We start from the raw sequence: 20,052 nt of genomic DNA, 5'->3' as shown, positions 1-20,052 counted from the left end.
GCTCTTCTGCATGACTTACAAGCCTTTGTTAGTTTACTATCTTATAAATGACTATGTCTGCCTACACTGATGTTACTGACTCGGGAATTTTTTTAAAATGTGTCCAGATTGCTCAGACTGAATTCACTTCCTCTTAACTCTTGTTTAAATCAGTTTCCTGCTGTTTGAGTCGTTAACGGAGAATAACACCAAGTTGCCAGCCGAGCACACTACGGTTTAACACCTGCACTGACTTTAAAATCGTTTGGTTGCCTTTGGCCAAACACATGAAACAGCACTGATGTTTTTCCTCTGTTGAGGTGATGTTCTGTGTCACTGATGGGGCATGTTTTCAAATTGTGACAGGAGTCATGTGTAATATATTGAAATAATAGATGGGGAGGGACTTTGCACAAGAGCATGTAGTGACAGGACAAGGGGGAGTGGACTCAAATTCAGAGTGTAGACTTAGATATTAGGAAAAAATTCTTTACTGTGATGGTGGTGAGGCACTGGACCGGGTTGTCCAGAGAAGCTGTGGATGCCCCATTCCTGGAAGTGTTTAAGGACAGGTTGGATGGAGCTCTGAGCAACTTGGTCTAGTGAAAGGTGTCACTGCCCATCACAGGGAGGTTAGAGCTAGATGATCTTTAAGATCAGTTCCAATCCAGGCCATTCTATGATTATATGAAAATGAATTTGGCATTTTATCTTTAATGGAAAAACCCCTCACATCTGAAACCCAAAGTGAAAGGTAACCCCTGGCACTATGATCCAAATATCACGTCTAAATGGGTGTAATAATTTCTGTTGCTATATGTTGGTGGATTTTTCTTTTTATAAAAACTTTTTGTTTGACAGACATTAAATATGTGTTTTTCTATAGCACTTTTCTTGGTATATGCCAAGTGGAAGTTATGCTTTGGGGCAAATCTGTAGGATCATTGAGATTAAAAAGGAGAACAATGCTTTTTGGTCTCTTAACTTCACTATTTATTATTAGACAAATAACTTTGATATTGCCATTTGAATACATGTAGTCAAATATAATAGCAAAAAAAAATATTAAAGAAAGCTAACATGTTCTCCTCAGCAACCGCTTGGAAGATATGAAAGACAGTTATGAAGAAAAACTGGAGAGCAAATTTGAAATGTATAAAGAGGCCATTAAGAAACATGCCTATATGTGTGCAATGGAACAAATTGAAGACCATTATGTTCCCATAGAAGAATTTCTAGCTGAACAAGAGAAAGTTGAGGTATGATTTGACTGCCACTGAAAAACATGTACTAGCCTTTTAACTGTAAATTTTGCTTTTCTGAATCATTCTGAATTTCTAAATATAACCCTGAGCAGTCAAAATAGCTGGCAGTTGTTCAGTTTTGCTGTTCTGGTGTTCAGTGCTAACCATAAGGATACGGATGTCTTCTGTCTGACACTACCTGTTAGTGCATATCTAAACTTCCTGAACTTTGAGCCACGGTTCAATTACATCCATGTCATCTTTATCTCTGCAGTGCAATGACTGGTACATCTAGAGGAATATATGTTTATACAGCAGTCTAGCTTTTTGGAGATTTTTGGGTGTAGAGTAAAATGCTAGTCTGAAAGGGCAGTGGGGAATTTGGTACAGGGTAGCTATTTTAATTATAATGAATCTCTGCTCTGAAGGTCACAGAGGGAGAACTGTGGGACAAACTGATCAGAAATCAAACTTTATGCAGAAGAGAACTGAATCTCCTGAGTGTATTTAAATGCAGAAATGCTCAGAGTTGGCATCACTAAGTTGCTGTTCCTTTTGCAACTCAGCCACATTAGCCATGAGCAATTCAGTCTTCTAACCTCTGCATAGATGGTTAAGTGTATCCAGGGAATAGATGAGACCTGTGGGTCTCACTCTTTTCAGAAGATATGCAGTGGAAGAATAGAACTGGGGTGTAATTTAGAGGGGCTTTCTCACTGCAGTCTCCTGGTAAGATGTTGCATTCCATGAGTAGGCAGGTTCCTTTCAGACATGAGAGAACTGGATTTCTGTTGTAGATTGTGATGTAAACTCCATTCGGGTGCTGACAAGCAACACTGTATTATGTACTGGCGTCTCTTTTTCCACTCCTTCACTTTTGTCTTTATTCCTCACTTATACTGTTCTTATGTTCACTTAAATGGTAGCTATACAGCATGTTGGGGTGGCTGAGAAGAGTTTAATAGTTTAATAGTGCTCTCTGTATTTATAACTGCGTCTTACACTGGCCAAAAGGCTGCATGAGAGAAGATTCAAAGAACAAAATGGTTTTAGTAGCAAGTCAGATAAGAAACTAATGAAATCTCTAAGATGTAAAAGTGTTAGTTCACACACGAGAGCATAATGTGAAATCTGAGCAGGCAGCATCAGAGACCCAGAATCAGATGAATAACTTTTCTTTATGGTGGCACTTGTTTAATTTCTCACTCTGAGATACCATCCTAGCAATCTGACAGGTACTGAAAAAGAGGTTGAGATTAAAATGTAGTCCTCTGAAGTATGTTCTTCCCTATTTAGCAAACTAATTGGCAACAGCATTTAATACAGATGCACTAAAATTTCCTTTCTGCCATGTGGTTACTTCTAGTACAGTTTGGAAATATTCAGACTGGAAGAGTTGACTCCCGTGTAAAGTAACCTCTTCCTAGAAGGTCTTGTGATCTGAGTGTTATTCTTTACTGTGATTTCCTAACCATAACTATTGCACCTTCCACCTGTGAAATTATTTAAAATTGTATATACATGCGTGATTTAATTGAAGGATGTGCAGTAGTGCATCAGATCAAGTAAAAATATGGACAAATTCTACCATGTGCCCTTATTTTTTCAGGATAGAGAGAGGAAAATACTACAATTGGAAAGGCAACTTGATGAACAGTCGGGGAAGCTATTGGCTCTGGGTAGTCCGAACTCAGATGTTGTGACTACTGAAAATAACATGAAACGAGGTAGGAAATCTAATCTGGGTGTTCAAAGTTCAATTTATTTTTGGTAATGGATTTAAACAAGCAAACTTCTCTTTTCCCTATAGATCTTATGGACAGGACAATGAAGAGAACCAATGAAGGATTGCAGAAACAATGTGAAGAGAAGGAAGAGGTAGCTCTTGCTTAGTATGTAACAAATTTGGGGATAACAGTTGCAAACTCTGTCATGGTTCAGTGCTTAAAAATCTGCATTGTAGACAAAAGCATGAAGATTCCTGCAAATGGCCATCAAGTTTACCAGAAAGCCCTTGCCTGGTTGTGGATGGCTTTTGCCAGAGCTTGTCTGTGTTCTGACTTGACTTTAATTTGTAAAGGAATCTGCTACTGTAACAAGTATTGTGAACATGGAGTGAGTTGGAAGTGAGGAAGTATGCAGCCTTGAGTTTGAATTTATTGTAAACACTGCTGCCATGGCCTCAGTGTTTTCCTTCCTGAAATGCTGCCTGCTCCTGCACAGGGGAACAGTTACAGAATTTAGTCACAGTTTTGATCTAGAGCCAAAACAGTGCCTTAAACTAGTCCTTTCTGGAAGTACTAAACTTCACTATCCCCTTAAGTGAAGAGTAATGCCTCTGTTCTTCAAACAAGATCCCTGTGTTCTGAATAGCACAGAGAGGTGGGAATTATGAGGTTCAAGCTCTGTGATGGAAAACATTACTTTTTTTTTTTTGGTGTGCATTTTTAATGTATACCTTGAGTGACCTTCCTGTAAGGCTACAGTTTGTTTCCCATGTTTAAAAAGGGTGGGAAGAAGGGAACAGACAAGCCTTGCTCCTTTCACTACAAACAAGAGTAGGGATTAGAGAAATAGTTTTCAGCTGGGTCTAATAAAACATGTAAATAGAAAGTGATCTTAAATCTCTTTCTATTGAGAAAGAATACTCCAAAAATAAATTAGTCCTTACCAATTTTAATGTCTCATGTCATGGCCCTGGCCTTTATTTTCTATTCCTATTCTTGATGAAGGTGTAGCTCTACATGATTTTCCTGTGTAACTTTCAAATTGTTGTGAAAATTTGGCTTTTACACTTGACATGGGTATACAGTTATTGATTATTTAATGTGGCTATAAAGTGTTAGAATGGTGAGACTGCCTGGCAATAACTGAAGTGACAACAGTTTAAAATAGCTGGTTCCATCAGTTCCCTTCTGCTGCTTTGCCTCACAGATCAATGCATGTGTGATGAGTAATTCACCACTTTTTTCTCCCCATTCAGCCATTAAACATGGGCAAAGAATGTGGGTTTTTTTTAGCAATCTACATATTTTTCCTTCCAACCTTATGGAAGTAAATTAATTACAACATCAATGTTTCTGGTTAAGAGTTTCTTTTACCTCTTGGGACTTAATTCACTAATATTTGCATCAGAAAGGTGAGGTCTTCTGTGGTAACTATGCTCCAATTCTTTATATGAATGGTGTTAATGAGACAAAAAATGTTGGTTTAAATACCCTTACTGACATGGAGCAGGCTATTCCAGAAGCAGCTTAGTCTGTGCTGCTGTTGGGTGACTGACAAGTCTGTGGAAATCTAGTAGCTTCAGCACAATAGCCTTTGAATGTTCCAATTGTATTTTATCACCTGAAATGATGAGTTGGGACATTCAGAGGTTGAGAGAAGCAGACTTCATCTTCATTGGTTTGATCTTGTAGCTTGCACTGTTCTAGTCATAAACAAAATTAATGTAAAATGTGCTGTCATGAACTTCAGCATGTGTGGGCTTTATTTTCAGCTTATAAAGTCTCTGAAGTTTAAAATACAGAAACTAAATGAAACCCTGCTAGAAGCTAATGAAGGCTACAGAAAAATGGCAGAAGAAAACAGTCAACTGAAACACATAATCATGCTCAAGGTTTGTAAACAATTTAAAAGCAACTTTAATATGGCTTGTATCTATGGTTGTACTGCTTCTTTATACATTTCAGTTTAGCAAAATGTTAGCACTTCTTTCTGCTCCTAACTTCCTGAATTATGAGTTTGAAGCCCTTGTGTTTTCACTCCTTAACTCTGAATCTTGTAAATTTTTCAGCTTAAGGCATAGACTTGGTCAATAGGGTAACTCTCTGCTGACAAATCTTGCTAATCTAAAGATGCCACAAATTATTGCCAAGCAAAGAAAATACTACTTAGAACTCTAGTCATGAAGTGTGTTGCTGAGGCAAGCAAGGTGTCAGTGCACAAATGTTAGCGCAATGAGACCTAAGGATCTATGGCTTTAAAGGTACACTGACAGTCCTGCCAGGGGTGGCCAAACTGGATGAGATGTGGGCAGGGAAACTGTTTAATACAGAAATAGAAATCTTTCCTTCAAAAGCAGGGACTTCCTAAAGTTTACAGACCTCAGATATCGATTAGATTTCTAGAAAAAAACCATGAAAATTTTGAACTCTTGACACTTTGCATCTATGACTCACTTGTAATCTGCAAATGAAGCAAGGCGGCTATAATACTCATTGGTGATGTTTTTCTTTGAACATTAAATTACTTTCTGCATACTTTTTAGTCTGAAACTGAAAATTTTTTGACTTGACCTTCTTAATTGGAAGTAATCTTCCGGTTTATTCTTAATAAGAAGGTGACTTCTTGTTAACCACAAAGATTAGAAAGCATATTTAATACTCTGTATTTTGCCCACTCAAAGCATTTATTCAGTCCTGGTTAGCAGATTTATGACATGATAAGAGTTTTGATTTGACCAATTTTGCTTTCAGATATTGCAAGACAGGAAAAGCCACCTTTATTTGGTTCCTAGAACAACAACAATTCTTTGCACAGTGTGACTAAGTATTTTAGCATCAGCTTTTTAGTCAGACTTGGTCTCTACTTAGATTCGACGGCCCTATAGTTTGCTGGGTTTTTTAATTACTTTAATGTAATTTAGAGGAAATGGGTACTGAATAGCCATTTGGCATAGTGATAAAGGGTGTTCATGGGTATAGTAGAATAATCTGAACCAGAAAATTAACTACATAAGAAAGACCTTGGAGTGTTCGCATACCTAACACAGCCTTATCCTCACAGGATCAAGAAATAAATAGTCTCCAGAACTGGGCTACATGTGTTCTTGAGCTTGAAGAAACAGTGTCTTCCCTGCAAAAAGAACTTGAAGAACGGAAAAATCATTTCTTTGTAGAGAAGCCAAAACAACAGAAACCAAGGAGAGGTTTGCTGGCCAACCTGAAATCCCCAGCAGCAACCACAGCTTGTACACCTCTTGGTAAAGGCTGGGGGAAGAACGAAGAAGCTTCACCCTATTCAAGAAAGAAAGTACTGTTGCCTCATAAAGCAAAAGACTAATATTTGAGAAATCAAAGTGTGCAATTCCTGGGCTTCTTTATCAGTATTAAACTGCTGATAGCTCTTTCTCACCCTTAGGTACCATCTTCACTGTCATGTTAACTGACAGAAAAATGTTTAGTACAGAACTTTTTCAATTGAGTTGGGTTTGAGCTATATAAGTTTGTGCTTTTACTGTTGATATAGGGATGTGATTTGAGAAATATGTATTTTAATTCTTGTGTAACTGCTATCATGGTCTTCTATACTGATTAAATACATGGTTCATGTAAAGTGGGATGATCCTAATCTGCTGCTAATTATGTTTTTAAATTATTTTATTTCTTTGTTGATTCGTAGAAATCAGATGGCTCATAAACTTAACCTCAAGTAGCTAAAATAGCTTGGTTCTTCAGTTATTATTCTGGCTTTGACCTGGAGATTGCCTTCCTGGGACCAAACTAAGCAAACTGCTAAAAGAGGCAATAAAATGAGACCTTATCGTGCTCCTTGCTATTTTTCAGCTAACTTGGCTTTGTAAAGAAACTTGTTTTAATATCATTTGAATTTCCACTAAGAATATACATTAAACTTTGAAAAATCTACTTAATAAAATTTTCTATTGCTAAATTAAGTTGCTGTTCCTTTTATAAAGCAGTAAAATCAAGATAAAGATCACAAAATTAGAGGCCAAATGATCACAATGATTGATATAGAATGATCTTGAGTTGAAAGAATCATAACAGCTAAGTAATATAATTGGGGCTATCTAGTAACTTAAGGTTGGAAGACTGGAACATGATAAAATTTGAAATAGACTTCTTTGAGCCCTTTCAGTCAGTGAGGGTGTCCTTTTTTCTAACTACTGTGAAAGTACCCATGCCTTCAAGTGCTGGAGGCTTGCTGTAGAATCTATAAGTAAACTGGATGGATCAGTCCCTGTGATGGTGTTTTTCATAGTGGGAAGGGGACCACGTTCAGAGCAAGAACCTCACCCTCCCTGGGGAGACACTAGGTGGTGCAGCCTTCCTGTGTGACACTGAGGACAGTCCTTCCTTCTCTGCTATGACTGTTCTTGCCAGGTCTGTAGAGTTTTGGGTTGGTCTGTGCAAATGCTGGTATCAGGAACCACTCTGACACCTCTTTAACCGGGCTGTGGATGTTGCACTTCAGCCACCACTTTTCTCATGTCTTGAACTGTTTCTGTTAAACAGGGTTATCTGGCTTCAGGAGTTCTAAAGGCCTATAATCCCTGCAAGGTAGTACAGCTTATAAAATATGATTCTACTCCCACACAAACTATTAAATCCAGCTATTAAAAAATATTTTGGTGTAGTTATACCAGACACTGAGTGTTGATACCCTGAGTAAGAAAGCTGTTATGTACAAATTGCTTTAGGAACATCAATATTCAAACAGAAGTTAAAAAAATCATCAGAATAGTCTAATACTGGAAACTTTCCATAATAGCTTTTCAAACAATCTACTACTCTACCTTGGCTATATTCTTGTCTTAGTGTATGTTAGCAACACTAAGCTCTTGTTCCCAGAGCAACTGCTCTTATGCTTTTTTTTTTTTCTTCTTCATTAAAATGAAGTAGTGCAGTGTTAGCCTGTACTTAACTGTAATGTTTTCCAAAGGGTTGCTGAAGGACTGTGTTGCTATTAAATTAAAGGATTTTGAGAAGCTGTTTTGAAGGATACCTGAGGACTGGCTTCCTCTCTTCATGCCCTCCAGGTCAAAAAGAAACCACATGAAGGATGCAAAAATGGTTGGCTTGGTCCTTTTCAGCTTCTCAAGGTTGAATGGCTGTAAGGAAAGCAGAATCCATGAATCTTTTTAGTGGTGATGCACAGATGTTTCCCTGTTCCACGTGAAGCTACCACTGTGGATACAACATCAGCCATTTGTTTTCTCTCAAATTACTTCCACACAACTTGCTTCAGATGAAGTGTTTATTAAAATTAAAAATCACCATACAATAGAAACTATTTACATATTTAACTGATAGTCTGCTTAAACCGCACAGTTTGACTGAAGGAAGCCAATGGAAAAGAATAGCATTGAACATTTCTGCTGCTGAACTTCAACTGCAGGCACACTGAAGCTTTATCAGAAAGGTTTTAAGCTTCTGCAAAGTACCATCTGACTAAATAATTGGCCTGAAGGGTGGCAAAGATGTGTACTGGGTTTCAGTTGTAAGAACCAGTGTCACTTTGAAAAACAAAAAGTAATCTATGCTGTGGTTACATTGCAATTGCCCTAGCTCATTTGTTTTGGTAAGAAATTTGATAGAACAATTCAATATACAGAGCTTAGCAAATTGCATTCACTTTAAGAATTAGATTTGTATACTGAACAACAAACTACAGTGTCACTGCCATGTAACTTGGTATTCTATTGCATATTTCCACAAATTGTTTTTGATAGTGCTAGAGCTAGTTTTAGTTTTAAAAGAGATTTGAGGTTAGTTGATTAAAGCAGCAAAAATATAAGGAATACTCGTGAATAATCAAAGAGGATTAAAAATGAAGATTAAAATATTTTCACTGGTAACAGTTTCAGCAACTGCAGTGAAAGTATTAACTTCCTTCACAATCCTGTGCTTTCCCATGGACTTCAGATGATTACTTTGGCCTTGTGGGAAGCTGAAAGTTGATCACAGAGCCAGGTGTGTTGCTGCTTCTGCTGTCAAGGGTGTTCATCTTGTTCTTCTGCATCTGTAAGGGCTTCGTGATGCTTTGAAAATGATTTTAAATTTAGTATGAGTAATACAGCAGTAAAACAGAACTATTTTCAGTGTAAAGAATTACATACATAACTCTTCCTCAAAGGAAATCTGTTTAGAAAGTCTTACAAGAGGTGACAGTATGCCAGATACTAATGTGAAACAAGTATATAAAAATAATATTCACAATATGCTGTATTTCAAAAAAGATGATTTAAGAACATCAGCATGTCTTAAATCCGTAAGTTCTTCTTCATGACCTGTTCTTCTGAAAACAGCTGTTCCTGGATCCTCTCACCCCTTTATGAAGGTTTACTTGTAACATATTTGCATGACTTACAACCTAAGGAGGCGTTTTCAAGCTGTACCAGGGCCTGATGGCTTTCCCTCCCTCCCCACCCCAAAAAGCCTGTTTGCTTTGGGATGTTTCTACAGATGCAAAACACAGAACATTTAATGAGAAATTCAAGCTTTAGAGGAACTGGTTTAACCAAATAAAAACATTATTATTTCTCTTCAGCGTTTCAGCTTCCACACTCAGTTAAGACATCTGAACTCATGAAGTAATTGGTTTGAGCAGTCTGTCCAAATGATAGTCTGTGCCAATGATCCATGTCAATAGAAAAAGTGTTCTTTGTTCTATGGCTGTTGTTGATACTGCCCTTCTGTTGCTGTGTAGAAATCATCAAGCACGCTCTGTAGATAATCAAATGTTGGCCTCTCTTCTGCTTTGTCTTTCCAGCATGTTTTCATGATGTCGTAAAGCTCAGCTGGACAGGTTTCCATGCGTGGCATTCGGTACCCACGCTGAAGAGCAACCATCACATCTGAATTGCTCATACCTTTAACAACAACAACAACAACAAAAAGATTTTATGAAATTATCTCAATTCCTAGAGAAACTACTTTTTTTATTTACTTCACTTTAAAGACCTTCACACAATAATACAAGACTACTGCTACTTTTAAAGAGTAGCTACTAGCATGAGTTCAATAAACAAGGCCGAGTTGTGCACCACAATGAGGGACTTGCTCTGAAAATCCTTGCGGGGGGAATTTCCATTTCTGCAGTTAAGTGTTGCAACATCTGTAGAGCCAAGTCTAAAAAGATCATAATTCTTGTCTCCAGAACCATCTCCATTCGGTTCTTCTGACCAGTCCTGCCACCATTTATTCTGCTTTCAGGGGCAGTGAGATCCACAGCAAAAGCCCAGCCTTTGTCTCTAGCTGCAGAACTACTAACCTGCTTGCTGTAGTCCCCATCCAAACTGAGATGGAGAGCTCCCTACCTGTTGGACCCTGCTGCCAAGTCATCCTGCCCAGTGTAGTAACACACTTTCAGATTTTCTTCTACATCAGCTTTTGTGTAAGTGCTGCTGATTGCAAGATACGGGACAGTCACTCATAAAATCCTTATTTGTAACAGGCAAGTTCCTCTCCCTTCTTCCTTGTCCTATAACTGTCATGCAAAACCATCTTGCCATCTGTGCTGAGCTTTGCTTTGTTTCCCTGTTACGGTTTTCCTTCAGAGGGTACAAATTGTAACTATCAGCAGTGCATCCTGAGTCTCATGAGAGAGTTCTGCCCTGGACTCCATCATCCTCTGCCTTACTTTTTTTATTTCCCATCACCCCTCCCCCCTGCTTCATCAAACCCTTGAGAGATCGGTTCACAGAAAAATTTCAACACCTTCTCTCAGAAGGTCAGCTATGCTAGGGCCAGCTTTTGCTTTTTTAGGCCTACCCAGAAACCTGCCTTTTGGCTTGTCATTTCCTCTGCAAATCTAATGCAACCCAGTGGAGTAATGGTGCCAGGACTACCTTCTCCGGGACTCAGACTCTAAGTTTTCTGTGCTCAGTGAACACTGTTTGTTCTGATGACTGAGCATGCAGGAAGCACCCAGCAGCCACTGGCCTCTCCTCAGGCTGAACACTCCACGTGGTGAGGCTCTGCCCAAGACTACAGTTTCTTGTGGTTTTCTCAGGCAATTCTGTTCTGATCACGCCCACATGTGACCAGTCACTGCTGCTGAGTACACACCAGCTCCCCAGAGGTGTGGGAAGACCAGCTACGCTCGGCTCAGAGGCTGCAGGATGGGTCCTGCTCTGGGCAAGGTCAGTGAGATGCAGATGTGTTGCTCCCTCGAGTACTTGGTGACTCTGCACCTCTGTTGCTGCAGACTGTGCAGATCTTTGTTCACATTATCTGGCTACTATGGCTATGATTTATGCCACTTGGCAGGTAAGAACACATTTGAATTACAACCAAATGACAACTTTATCCAGTATAACTACTTGGATTATTCAAAATAACCATAGTTCATATAGCTGACTTCAGCTCAAACCTTTTGGCTGTAGCCTATTCCAGAAATACCACCAGCCATGTAATCTGAGTCTGGATCAAAGTGCTTACTTTGGGCACATCTTTTGTATTTTCAGTTCCTCTTTGGAAAGAGAAGGGAAGTTTTCCTGAGCTAATACTGCCCATGTGCAGAAGTATTTTGAAGTAGTGGAATGGCATGTTGTCACAGAATAAGGAATTACTGCTATATAGAGACAAATTAAATACAGGAAGAAAGTCAATAAAGCATTTTATAGAGAACAGTGATCTAACTACTTGAGCTTAAAGAAATGGATTGTATATAATATGTGCAGTAAAATAGTTATTCATACTCTGCAAAGTCTTAGTTAACTGTGTGCTGCTACAGGAGTACTGCTGCTATTGGGCAGAGTGGGACTGATTTTTTGGGTTTAAGTACTTTATAGGATTGTGCTTAGATCTAGTGTCTGCAGGATCAATTATTACAACCTGAATGCTAAAGACAAAGCCTGTGTTTCAGCTGCCCTGCAGGAAAACTATGTTAAATAACCACCAGAGCTCCGAAGCAAAAAATTAAAGTACTTTCATCAGTATCCCATAGTAAATACATCATATACATACTTACACGTGTTTAAGGTTTTATTTAAAAGAAAAAGGCTTACCCACAGTCCATGCAGTATTCTCAAAATAGCTACTTGTTTAACTTTTCCTTTTTTTTTTTTTTTTCCCCCTGTGGCTAGAGAATTACCCATCTCATCATAACTAAATCCTAATTAGTAAAACAAATATATCCCCACATATATATTTATTACACTTCTACACCCTCTTGAATGCTAGTAAGGGACACTAGCTCTAAAGTTTTGGTACATGTCTGTTAATTTATGCTGTGGTACCTGTTGGGCTTCCCAAAGACATATTTGCTTACATCAGAGAGCCTGGCAAATTACATGAACACTGTGGTACGAAGGAAGAGTCCCACAGTACGGAAAGGGCCATACCCTGTGAAGAGCAGCAGACACAACTGGAATGCAAGTGTGGATGTTGCCAGCATTTGACATACTATATAACCACCCAGAAATTAGTTTTAAAGAAAATCTTAAAACTTGTTTCATATTTCAGAGGTAGTTCCTGAACCAATAGTCCCACTAATTGCTTCGAGTTTCTCAGGAAGAGAAACAGCTGTTGGAATTTAAGAACAAAGATCACAAAAGCTCCGAGTTTCTTGGTTGGACATGCTTCTCACCAAGTTGCTTACCTAGATTCTCCTCACAGGTATTAACTATATGCGAGTTTCAGCTCAAATAGGTTCATATGCAGCTTTATGCTGAATACTCTCTGGTTGCTAGAGCTGGTTAATAACTGAAAATAATAATTTGAAGCATTCCAATTAGAAGTGAAAAATCAGTTTACTTTCTCTCCAGTGGCTGCCAGTTACAACCTATCACCAGGTTACTATTGCCATGCTGGGGTAATTTGCCCAAATCTGTCATATTTGTTCATGTAAAGATAATGGGTCGCCCTTTTATTTTCCTGTGATTCTGATTCTCAGTATCAATTTTCAGTCTAAGAGGCTATTTCAATTTATACTTCTATTTAAAATGGATATATATGCCTCTTCTGTTTTAATGCAAGCAATACCTGCAAACTATTAAAATCTTCCAATGTGCAGTCAAGAGCCTTCCACTTCTAACTGCTGGTTGACAAATGAATCCACAGTGCATGGATTATTTATGGTGCTTATAAAACTGATCCCAGATTTAAAAAAAGAAAAACTGCCCAGACTTCCCCTAGAAGAGGTATTTTCCCACAGTAGTACAGCAGTACAGTGTCTGCTGTGCAGATTGACTTTGTTCTTAAAATAAAAATATGATATGGTTTGTGGAGGAAAAGAGAGAGCAGACCTAGCTGCAGAATTAAGTACTGGGTTGGGGTTTTTATTTTTGTAATGCTGGTTTCCAGGTGAGCTTGTAGGTTTGCTCAGGGAAGGAAGGACAATTTTCAAGGCATCCAGAAATAACCTGGTGAGCCCAGCTCAGCACAGGCAACTGTCCGGATACATAGGCATGTGCTAACAGGCAAAAAAAAGATATCCTAAATGTGTGAAGAATCATTTGTTTCTTGGCTGCACACAACTCCTGTCTGATCCTTTCTGGGGACAGGAGCACTTTTTAGAGTAGCTTTGGGAGGACCTGCTAAGCAGTCACATAATTTATAGCCCTTACCTACAAACAAACCCAGAGCTTATGTTTAAACACTTAGCTGTGCAAGCAGCCCTATCGCCTTTTGAAGTTTTAGGGGGCTAGTCCTGAGCTTAAGTGTTTTCCTGGACTCGAACCTTACAGTGCAATAAGAATGTCTGGTTTGGCTCTAACTCTTATATGGAAGGTTGATGTTCTTCCATAACACAGTGTAAAGTTGGCTGCCATCACCCCTTTTTTCCTGCTGCCTGAGTCTCATGGGAGGTCCCATCTCCCTGGGCCCAGAGGTGTTCAGTCATTTCAGGGACTTGGTCTGCCCCTTAACCATCTCTGGCAGGATGCAGAATTCCAGCTGCTCATGAAGTGGTAGTGTAAATGTTTTCACTGTTTGAAGAGCAAGAGCTGCAGCACTGGAAGCCCTGGGAAAGCTTTGCTTGGATGAAGTATCTGTTCTCCCTTTCCTGTCAGGATCCTAAGTGTTCTTCTCAGAAGTTACTCCATCTTATGATATGTGCAATACAGGTGAGTAAGGCTGTACTTTCCCCATTTGCCCAGAAGGGAAGAGAATTTAGGTCAATTTTCCATAACCTCAGTAAGCTTAAATGAATACAGTCTGTTGCTCAGAATTAATCACTAAATTAATTGCTAAAATTCACCCCAGAGAGGCATGTGCAGTGACTGTAAGTTCTCAAAGCAGTAAGATTACCTGTAAGACATTTTTCAAATCACTGGGGTCACTTATTGTCAGATGCCAGCTCTATCACTGCATATTTTTGTTTGCTTTTTAACACCAAAGTATAAATACAGAGTAAAAACCCAGGCCCATACCTGGATAAGGAATCTTTCCATATGTAACAATTTCGTACAGGAGAATCCCAAATGACCACACATCAGATTTAATAGTGAAAGATCCATAGTTAATTGCCTCTGGTGCTGTCCATTTAATAGGGAATTTTGCACCTAAAAAAAAAAAAAAGTACAGTCACAGTCAAAGGCAAATTTAAACACCTAATATCAAGTCAGTAAAAGGTCATAAATGACACACCTTTGATACCCCTAAGTTAGCAAAATTACCAAAACTCCTTCTTTATAAGAAGAAAAATTCCTTCTGTACAGAAGTTATCAACAGAGATGTGCTGCAGGATGCATGCTGCCACACTGCCTGTCCTGTCTCAGAGGGGCAAACAAGATACTGCAAGTTACATAGCAGCTTCTGACCCCTAGGTGTAGTGAATTTTTGCTAAAATTATAGTCACTGTTTTCCCTTCTGCCCAGTGGTCAGGCAACAATCTAACAATTCCCATCACTTGGAACGTCACAAAACTTTAACTAATTTTCCCTATTTTAAATAAAATCAGTCTGACTTGAACATACACTTGAATGCATTTCCCATTCAGCCATGGATGCAAAAGCAGTAGCAAGACATACCTTAAAAAAATCATATTTTAGGTTACTGTCCTTTGTATATAACTAACTGATTCCAGAAACTGCCAAATAAAAGCAAATTCCTTCCAGTTAAATGAAAAAAGTTCAGGCAGCATTTGTTGGGAATACTACATTAGTTCTTTTGGCAATGAGAAGCAATATAAGCAGATTGTCTCTAAGCCCTTTTTAGCCTGCTCTATCATCCTTACACAAAATACCAGGTAAGCTAGGAAACTATCAAACACATCAAAGAAACTCAACATAAAAAATTTATAATGTGAAAAGTTAATTTAATCAATACACAATGTTCAGAGGTAGCTAAAACACACAGATACGGGTCTGTACCTCTGAAAACTGCCTAATCAGACCCTTTGCTCTGATCTATTGAATTACTGTAATTCACTGACTGCTGAATAGCTCATCTTCCTTTAATCTCAACTGTAGCACATTGTTCTCTTTCTTCCTCATACCTTGGTTCTTCCCCTCTCGTCCTACATTACTACAGTTTCCATCCAGACTGTGTGAAAAGCTGACATAGTGTCTTTGAAACGAGAAGGGGAAAGCCAGCCAAAAAACTCGCTCTGAAAAGTTACCCTTATGCCATCTGTGCATGGAAGCATAAATAAAAACTTTTCACTACAATGAATTGGCTCTGCACTTCCTGAAAGGATCCTTGACAACATTACCAAAACACACCTGGAAAACCCCAAACATGGATCTTTAACTTTAAATGTTCTTCCTCTTTCCAGTCCTGACCCTGTTGCACTCTGACCTCCCATCCATGTGCTGAACAGGGACATGGCCCAGCCTTCCAGAGTCCCTACAAGTAGCAGCAATGCTGCTGAACATGCAAAATAATGTTGCAGCTCCTAAAGCAGCTTTAAAAGAGAACCAGTCCTGCTAAAGATTTTTTTTGTTACCAGCCACTACACCTGCTAGGGCTCCTTCCTTTCCCTATCTGAAATTAGGAATTAAGGATGTGAAGAGAACAAAAAATCATATTTTCTTGGCATTTGATTCTGTGAGATGGAAGCTGTGGCTGTGTAATTCATTTCTTCAATTAAAAAAAAAAAATTGTGTGCAGTTAAGTGCTCTCATTTTATTTTGTTTTTCAAACCTATTTAAAATAAACTCATCAAAAAGCCAGGAGTGCACAGAAAGGTTATTTGTTTCCTTATGCTTTTTAGAAGTTGTTGGCATTACAATGCTGCTTCTAGGAACTTTTTACAGGACTTTCTGCCCTTGGTGACTGTATTACTGTAAAATACAGCCCCACTGCCTCCCAGAGGCAGAAGTTTCAAAGACAAAAATGAAAAGACGTACCTTCCCTCGCTGTGTATTCATTGTCTTCAATGACTCTCGCTAGTCCAAAATCAGCAATTTTGCACATCAGTAGGTCCGAAACCAGAACATTCGCTGCTCTCAAATCTCGATGGATATAATTTTTTCTTTCTATGTATGCCATCCCTTCTGCAATCTGTAAGCAAAAGAACAACTATGTTGATATTTTGACACCACACACCTCCATTCGCAGCTCTGACCTCTCTGTTTTTCCAGTGTATCAGCAAAGCCACATCCATTTGTTCATTATTGGTGTCTTCGGAGCATTTTTTACATGGAAGCAAGGAAAAGGAAGTTGCCATGGAAAACCTGTGTGCAGATTCAGTCCTGTAAAATTATGCTTACAGTAGTAACAGCTCTGAAAGAACTGCTTGGGTGAATAACAGCTAGCAGGATGAGACATGTATGAGAGACATTTCCTTAAACAAAATCTTAATTAAAATGTCCCTAAGAGTTCTATTAAAATATTCTCTTTCCCAAACTACTAACTGGTTTATTTTCCAAATATTAGGAAAATAGAAGGAATGAATAAGTTAAGATACAGATGTTCCATTTAAGGACTGATGAAGCAACAGTGCAGAGAGAGTTAAAAAAACCCCACCAAAACCAAGAGCTTTCTATTTACTCAGTATAGGTCTGGACAATCAGGAAACAATTACTAAGATAGGGCAAACAACTTTATTTTACTCTACAACAACATGTACCTGTTCATACATGAGGAGTGTTTAGCAACAGCCATATTTCAGATACTATCATAAGTAAATATAATTGTATTTCAGCAGCCCAAATTGATTTCCAAACCAAGTTAAAGAGGATTAATGTCCGCAAAATAGGCACCAGGGATGATTTTTTCAGTATTTGTCCAGATTGCCTTTTTTCTTTTTTCCTGAAGGAAAACATTTTACTTTCCAGAAAAAAAAAAATCCAAACTGAAATAACAGTTTCTAAACTCAGAGAAATAAACTGATGTGTAGACTCTTCTGTTCAAAAGTTTAGGAGAAGCTAAAGAAAAAACCAAAAATAAAACCTGTTCTTGTGAGCTGTCATTTTTTATCTTTCTTGTGAGACTGTTGATGGGCAATTTCCAGACAAGGGCCACAGTGCAACCTGTGCCACAGGTACCTCTCTGGGATGTCTGTGGGTGGGTGACAGACCCCTCACTCTTGACCACATGGTTTGGGGAACACACAAACTGTCAGACTTGCCAGTGAGGCAGCAGTAAAGCAGTAAGGGTCCTTTGCCAGTGCCAGTCCCCAGCACCCTCCTCGCAGGCTGTTTCCTGTCCACCTCAGGAGGAGACATATGGACAGATTCCTTCTCAGCACCAGAGGTGCTCATTTCTGCTGTGCAGTAAAGCAGGCAGGAGCACCTGACCAAATTTTAAGAGAGCATTACCATCACTTCTGCTTATCCGTTTCTAAAAAGTCCCTGAGGGGTACTGCAAAGGCACACACTTACAACACAAAACCACATGGTCTTTGTTCCTCTTTTTCGGTTTAAGCAATGGAAAAATAGAGCCACTTGCCCTCCCACCTCCTTCCACTGCAAACCTTTTCTTACAAACCGATATATTCTTCAGAGCCGTGTGACACTGCCCTTGTACAATGCAGGGGGGTTCTCACACCAAACCAGAAAGAAACTCTGACAATGAAGAGAATGAAGAACACCTGCATTTCACATTTTCTAGAAATCAGTAAGATGTTTTATAATGAAGGAAGCAGCTAATAGTGAATAATTGCTACACAGAGTCCTACTAGACACACAATAATTGCTTCACAGTAGAAGAGCAGTATTTAATTCAGAGCTTGCTCCTCCTCTCTCTCCTCCCCATGCCATTACTTGGGTTTGGGAAGAAGGAGAGATGAAAAGGAAGGTTTTGGTGTAAGATCAGTGCTGAGGCTTGACAAGACAGCTTGGCAAATACACCCAAAATGCAGACAGGTCCACTAATATCACCAAAAATACATAAAATATCACAGAGGAATCAACTTTCCTCCTTCTTTCTTCCTCACACAGATTTAATATTTGGACAAACTGCTGGCTAGGGAATGAAGAACCACTTCACAAAAGAGACATTTGTGATGGTGATATTTAATTCCTAAGTCCAACCAAGAAAAGCCATTGGAAAGACCATTTTATTTCCTCTTATTTGTGCCAGATTCACCAAAGTCATCATCTGATCACAAATAAGAATGTGAAAATAAATGATTCATTACATTTTCAGCACATACAAACTATATTTCTGTAAAATTCCAGGACAATGGTTTTGACTGCATTGAATCAGAAAAATTCAAAGAAGCAATGCATATGCAAGTACTTGGGGCATGCTAAAAATTCCAAAGTAGAAAAAGAATATGAGCAAGGAATTTTGAATGGGAGAAGGAGGGGAAACACAGCAACTGGACAACTGAATTCACATGTCTAGTCACATTAAATCTTTGCTTGTGGGAAAAGAAGAAAGAAAAAAATTATGATTTTTTTGATCAAGGGAATGGGTGCCAGAGCCCAAGTGATAACTTCTAATGATAATTGTTGGGTTTTCATTGCCAAATGATATGTTAATGGTAGAGAAATTCATATGAACAAAAGAAAATTAAAGCCTTTTTCCCTGTCTTTTAATGATCATTGGTACCTGTCAAGACTGTTCGGCTACATGTAACTTCAGCAGGCAGGATGGGAAAGCTAATTTGAGCTTCACAAATGTATTTTGTGGTCTTTAAGAGAGGATTCTGCCTACACTGTACAAGTGTTACCGCCAAGAAAGGAGCAATTCCCCATCACCTTTAATGAACTACTGACACACTTTTGGAAATACCCAAATTAAATCCTTTTAAACACAACCAACCAGCAAATCTCTACACACCAGGAACTATGCACCTAGGGTAAGAATGGGAGAATGGTCTTCTGGGAGAAATAAATCATTCCACAAGACAGCGTCTGTAACTGTAAAGCTTCAGCTAAAAGTCATGGCAGGTGTGGGACAGTGGCCTCAGAGCTGCTCTCAGCTGCTCACATGGGCTGCTCAGGCCCACAACTGGTGGTCAGTCAGAGCATCCCAAAAACCCGACTGGAAATGAGTGCAGAATTCTTAGGTGGACACAAGCATCTTGTTTGTGCATTTTAAGCAGAGGATACCCCGAGTTTCACATTGCCTTAAATTGGGTAATTCTCTCAGTTCCTAGGGAGAAGCCTCACTAAAAGCAGTCTGCAGTTTTGAAAGGTTTGAAGCAGATGTGTTATTGATCTGGACCGGGCTGTCTTTGGTCTAGGATTAACCTTTCGGTAATGGTACCTTTCAGGCACCTTTTGATAACGTCCAGATGCATAATAAAATAAAACACACTTCTTCACCACAGAGTTGTCAAAAAGAGAGTTCATCTTCACGTGACTCTTTGTCTGTGAAAAACTGTTGTAAAAGACACATATCTTCAAGTGATATATCGGTGGAATAACGATTCTCAGTTTGCAGCAGTGCTTATCCTAAAGGTGAAGTCAGGAAAGGTTGCAAAATCATATTCCTCTTGATTCAGTCAAGCAGTTATGTAGTCAAAGCAGACCCAGGGGGGAAAAAAGTATTATAAAAGTAATGTATGTAATTATGCACTAGAACATTAGAGGGTATCATTAAAAATCAAAGAAGCATGAAAAGGAATATGCAGTGGAAATGTCACAATGCCAAATAAGACTTAAAATTAATTGTAATCTAGGACTTTCCCTATGACCTTAAAAGAGAGGGGTGAGAGGGATTAAAACACTGCATTAAAAGTCTCTATT

The 20,052-nt window shown here is 38.8% G+C and overlaps 2 protein-coding genes across 6 annotated transcripts in view; one reads left to right on the top strand and one right to left on the bottom strand.

Moving 5' to 3' along the window:
- Positions 1 to 6,900, top strand: part of LOC114060212 (kinesin-like protein KIF20A) — a 28,744-nt gene extending 21,844 nt beyond the window's left edge. The window contains exons 15-19 of the mRNA XM_027889543.1: positions 1,073 to 1,238; positions 2,833 to 2,950; positions 3,034 to 3,101; positions 4,723 to 4,842; positions 6,012 to 6,900. Of these exons, the coding sequence (XP_027745344.1) occupies positions 1,073 to 1,238; positions 2,833 to 2,950; positions 3,034 to 3,101; positions 4,723 to 4,842; positions 6,012 to 6,287 (748 nt within the window). The 3' untranslated portion in view covers positions 6,288 to 6,900. The remainder of the gene's footprint in view (positions 1 to 1,072; positions 1,239 to 2,832; positions 2,951 to 3,033; positions 3,102 to 4,722; positions 4,843 to 6,011) is intronic.
- Positions 6,901 to 8,208: 1,308 nt separating this feature from the next.
- Positions 8,209 to 20,052, bottom strand: part of LYN (LYN proto-oncogene, Src family tyrosine kinase) — a 50,687-nt gene continuing 38,843 nt past the window's right edge. For all 5 annotated transcript variants that reach the window (XM_027889529.1, XM_027889533.1, XM_027889531.1 and 2 more), the window contains exons 11-13: positions 16,261 to 16,414; positions 14,341 to 14,472; positions 8,209 to 9,837 (exon numbers count right to left, since the gene is read on the bottom strand). In XM_027889529.1, coding sequence (XP_027745330.1) covers positions 9,635 to 9,837; positions 14,341 to 14,472; positions 16,261 to 16,414 — 489 coding nt within the window. In that variant the 3' untranslated portion in view covers positions 8,209 to 9,634. The remainder of the gene's footprint in view (positions 9,838 to 14,340; positions 14,473 to 16,260; positions 16,415 to 20,052) is intronic.

Source organism: Empidonax traillii, unplaced genomic scaffold, assembly GCF_003031625.1.
Source record: "Empidonax traillii isolate 1590-97213 ecotype Southwest subspecies unplaced genomic scaffold, ASM303162v1 scaffold264:size1143063, whole genome shotgun sequence".
Classification (NCBI taxonomy): Eukaryota; Metazoa; Chordata; class Aves; order Passeriformes; family Tyrannidae; genus Empidonax; species Empidonax traillii.
This window is presented reverse-complemented; position numbering and strand designations above follow the sequence as displayed.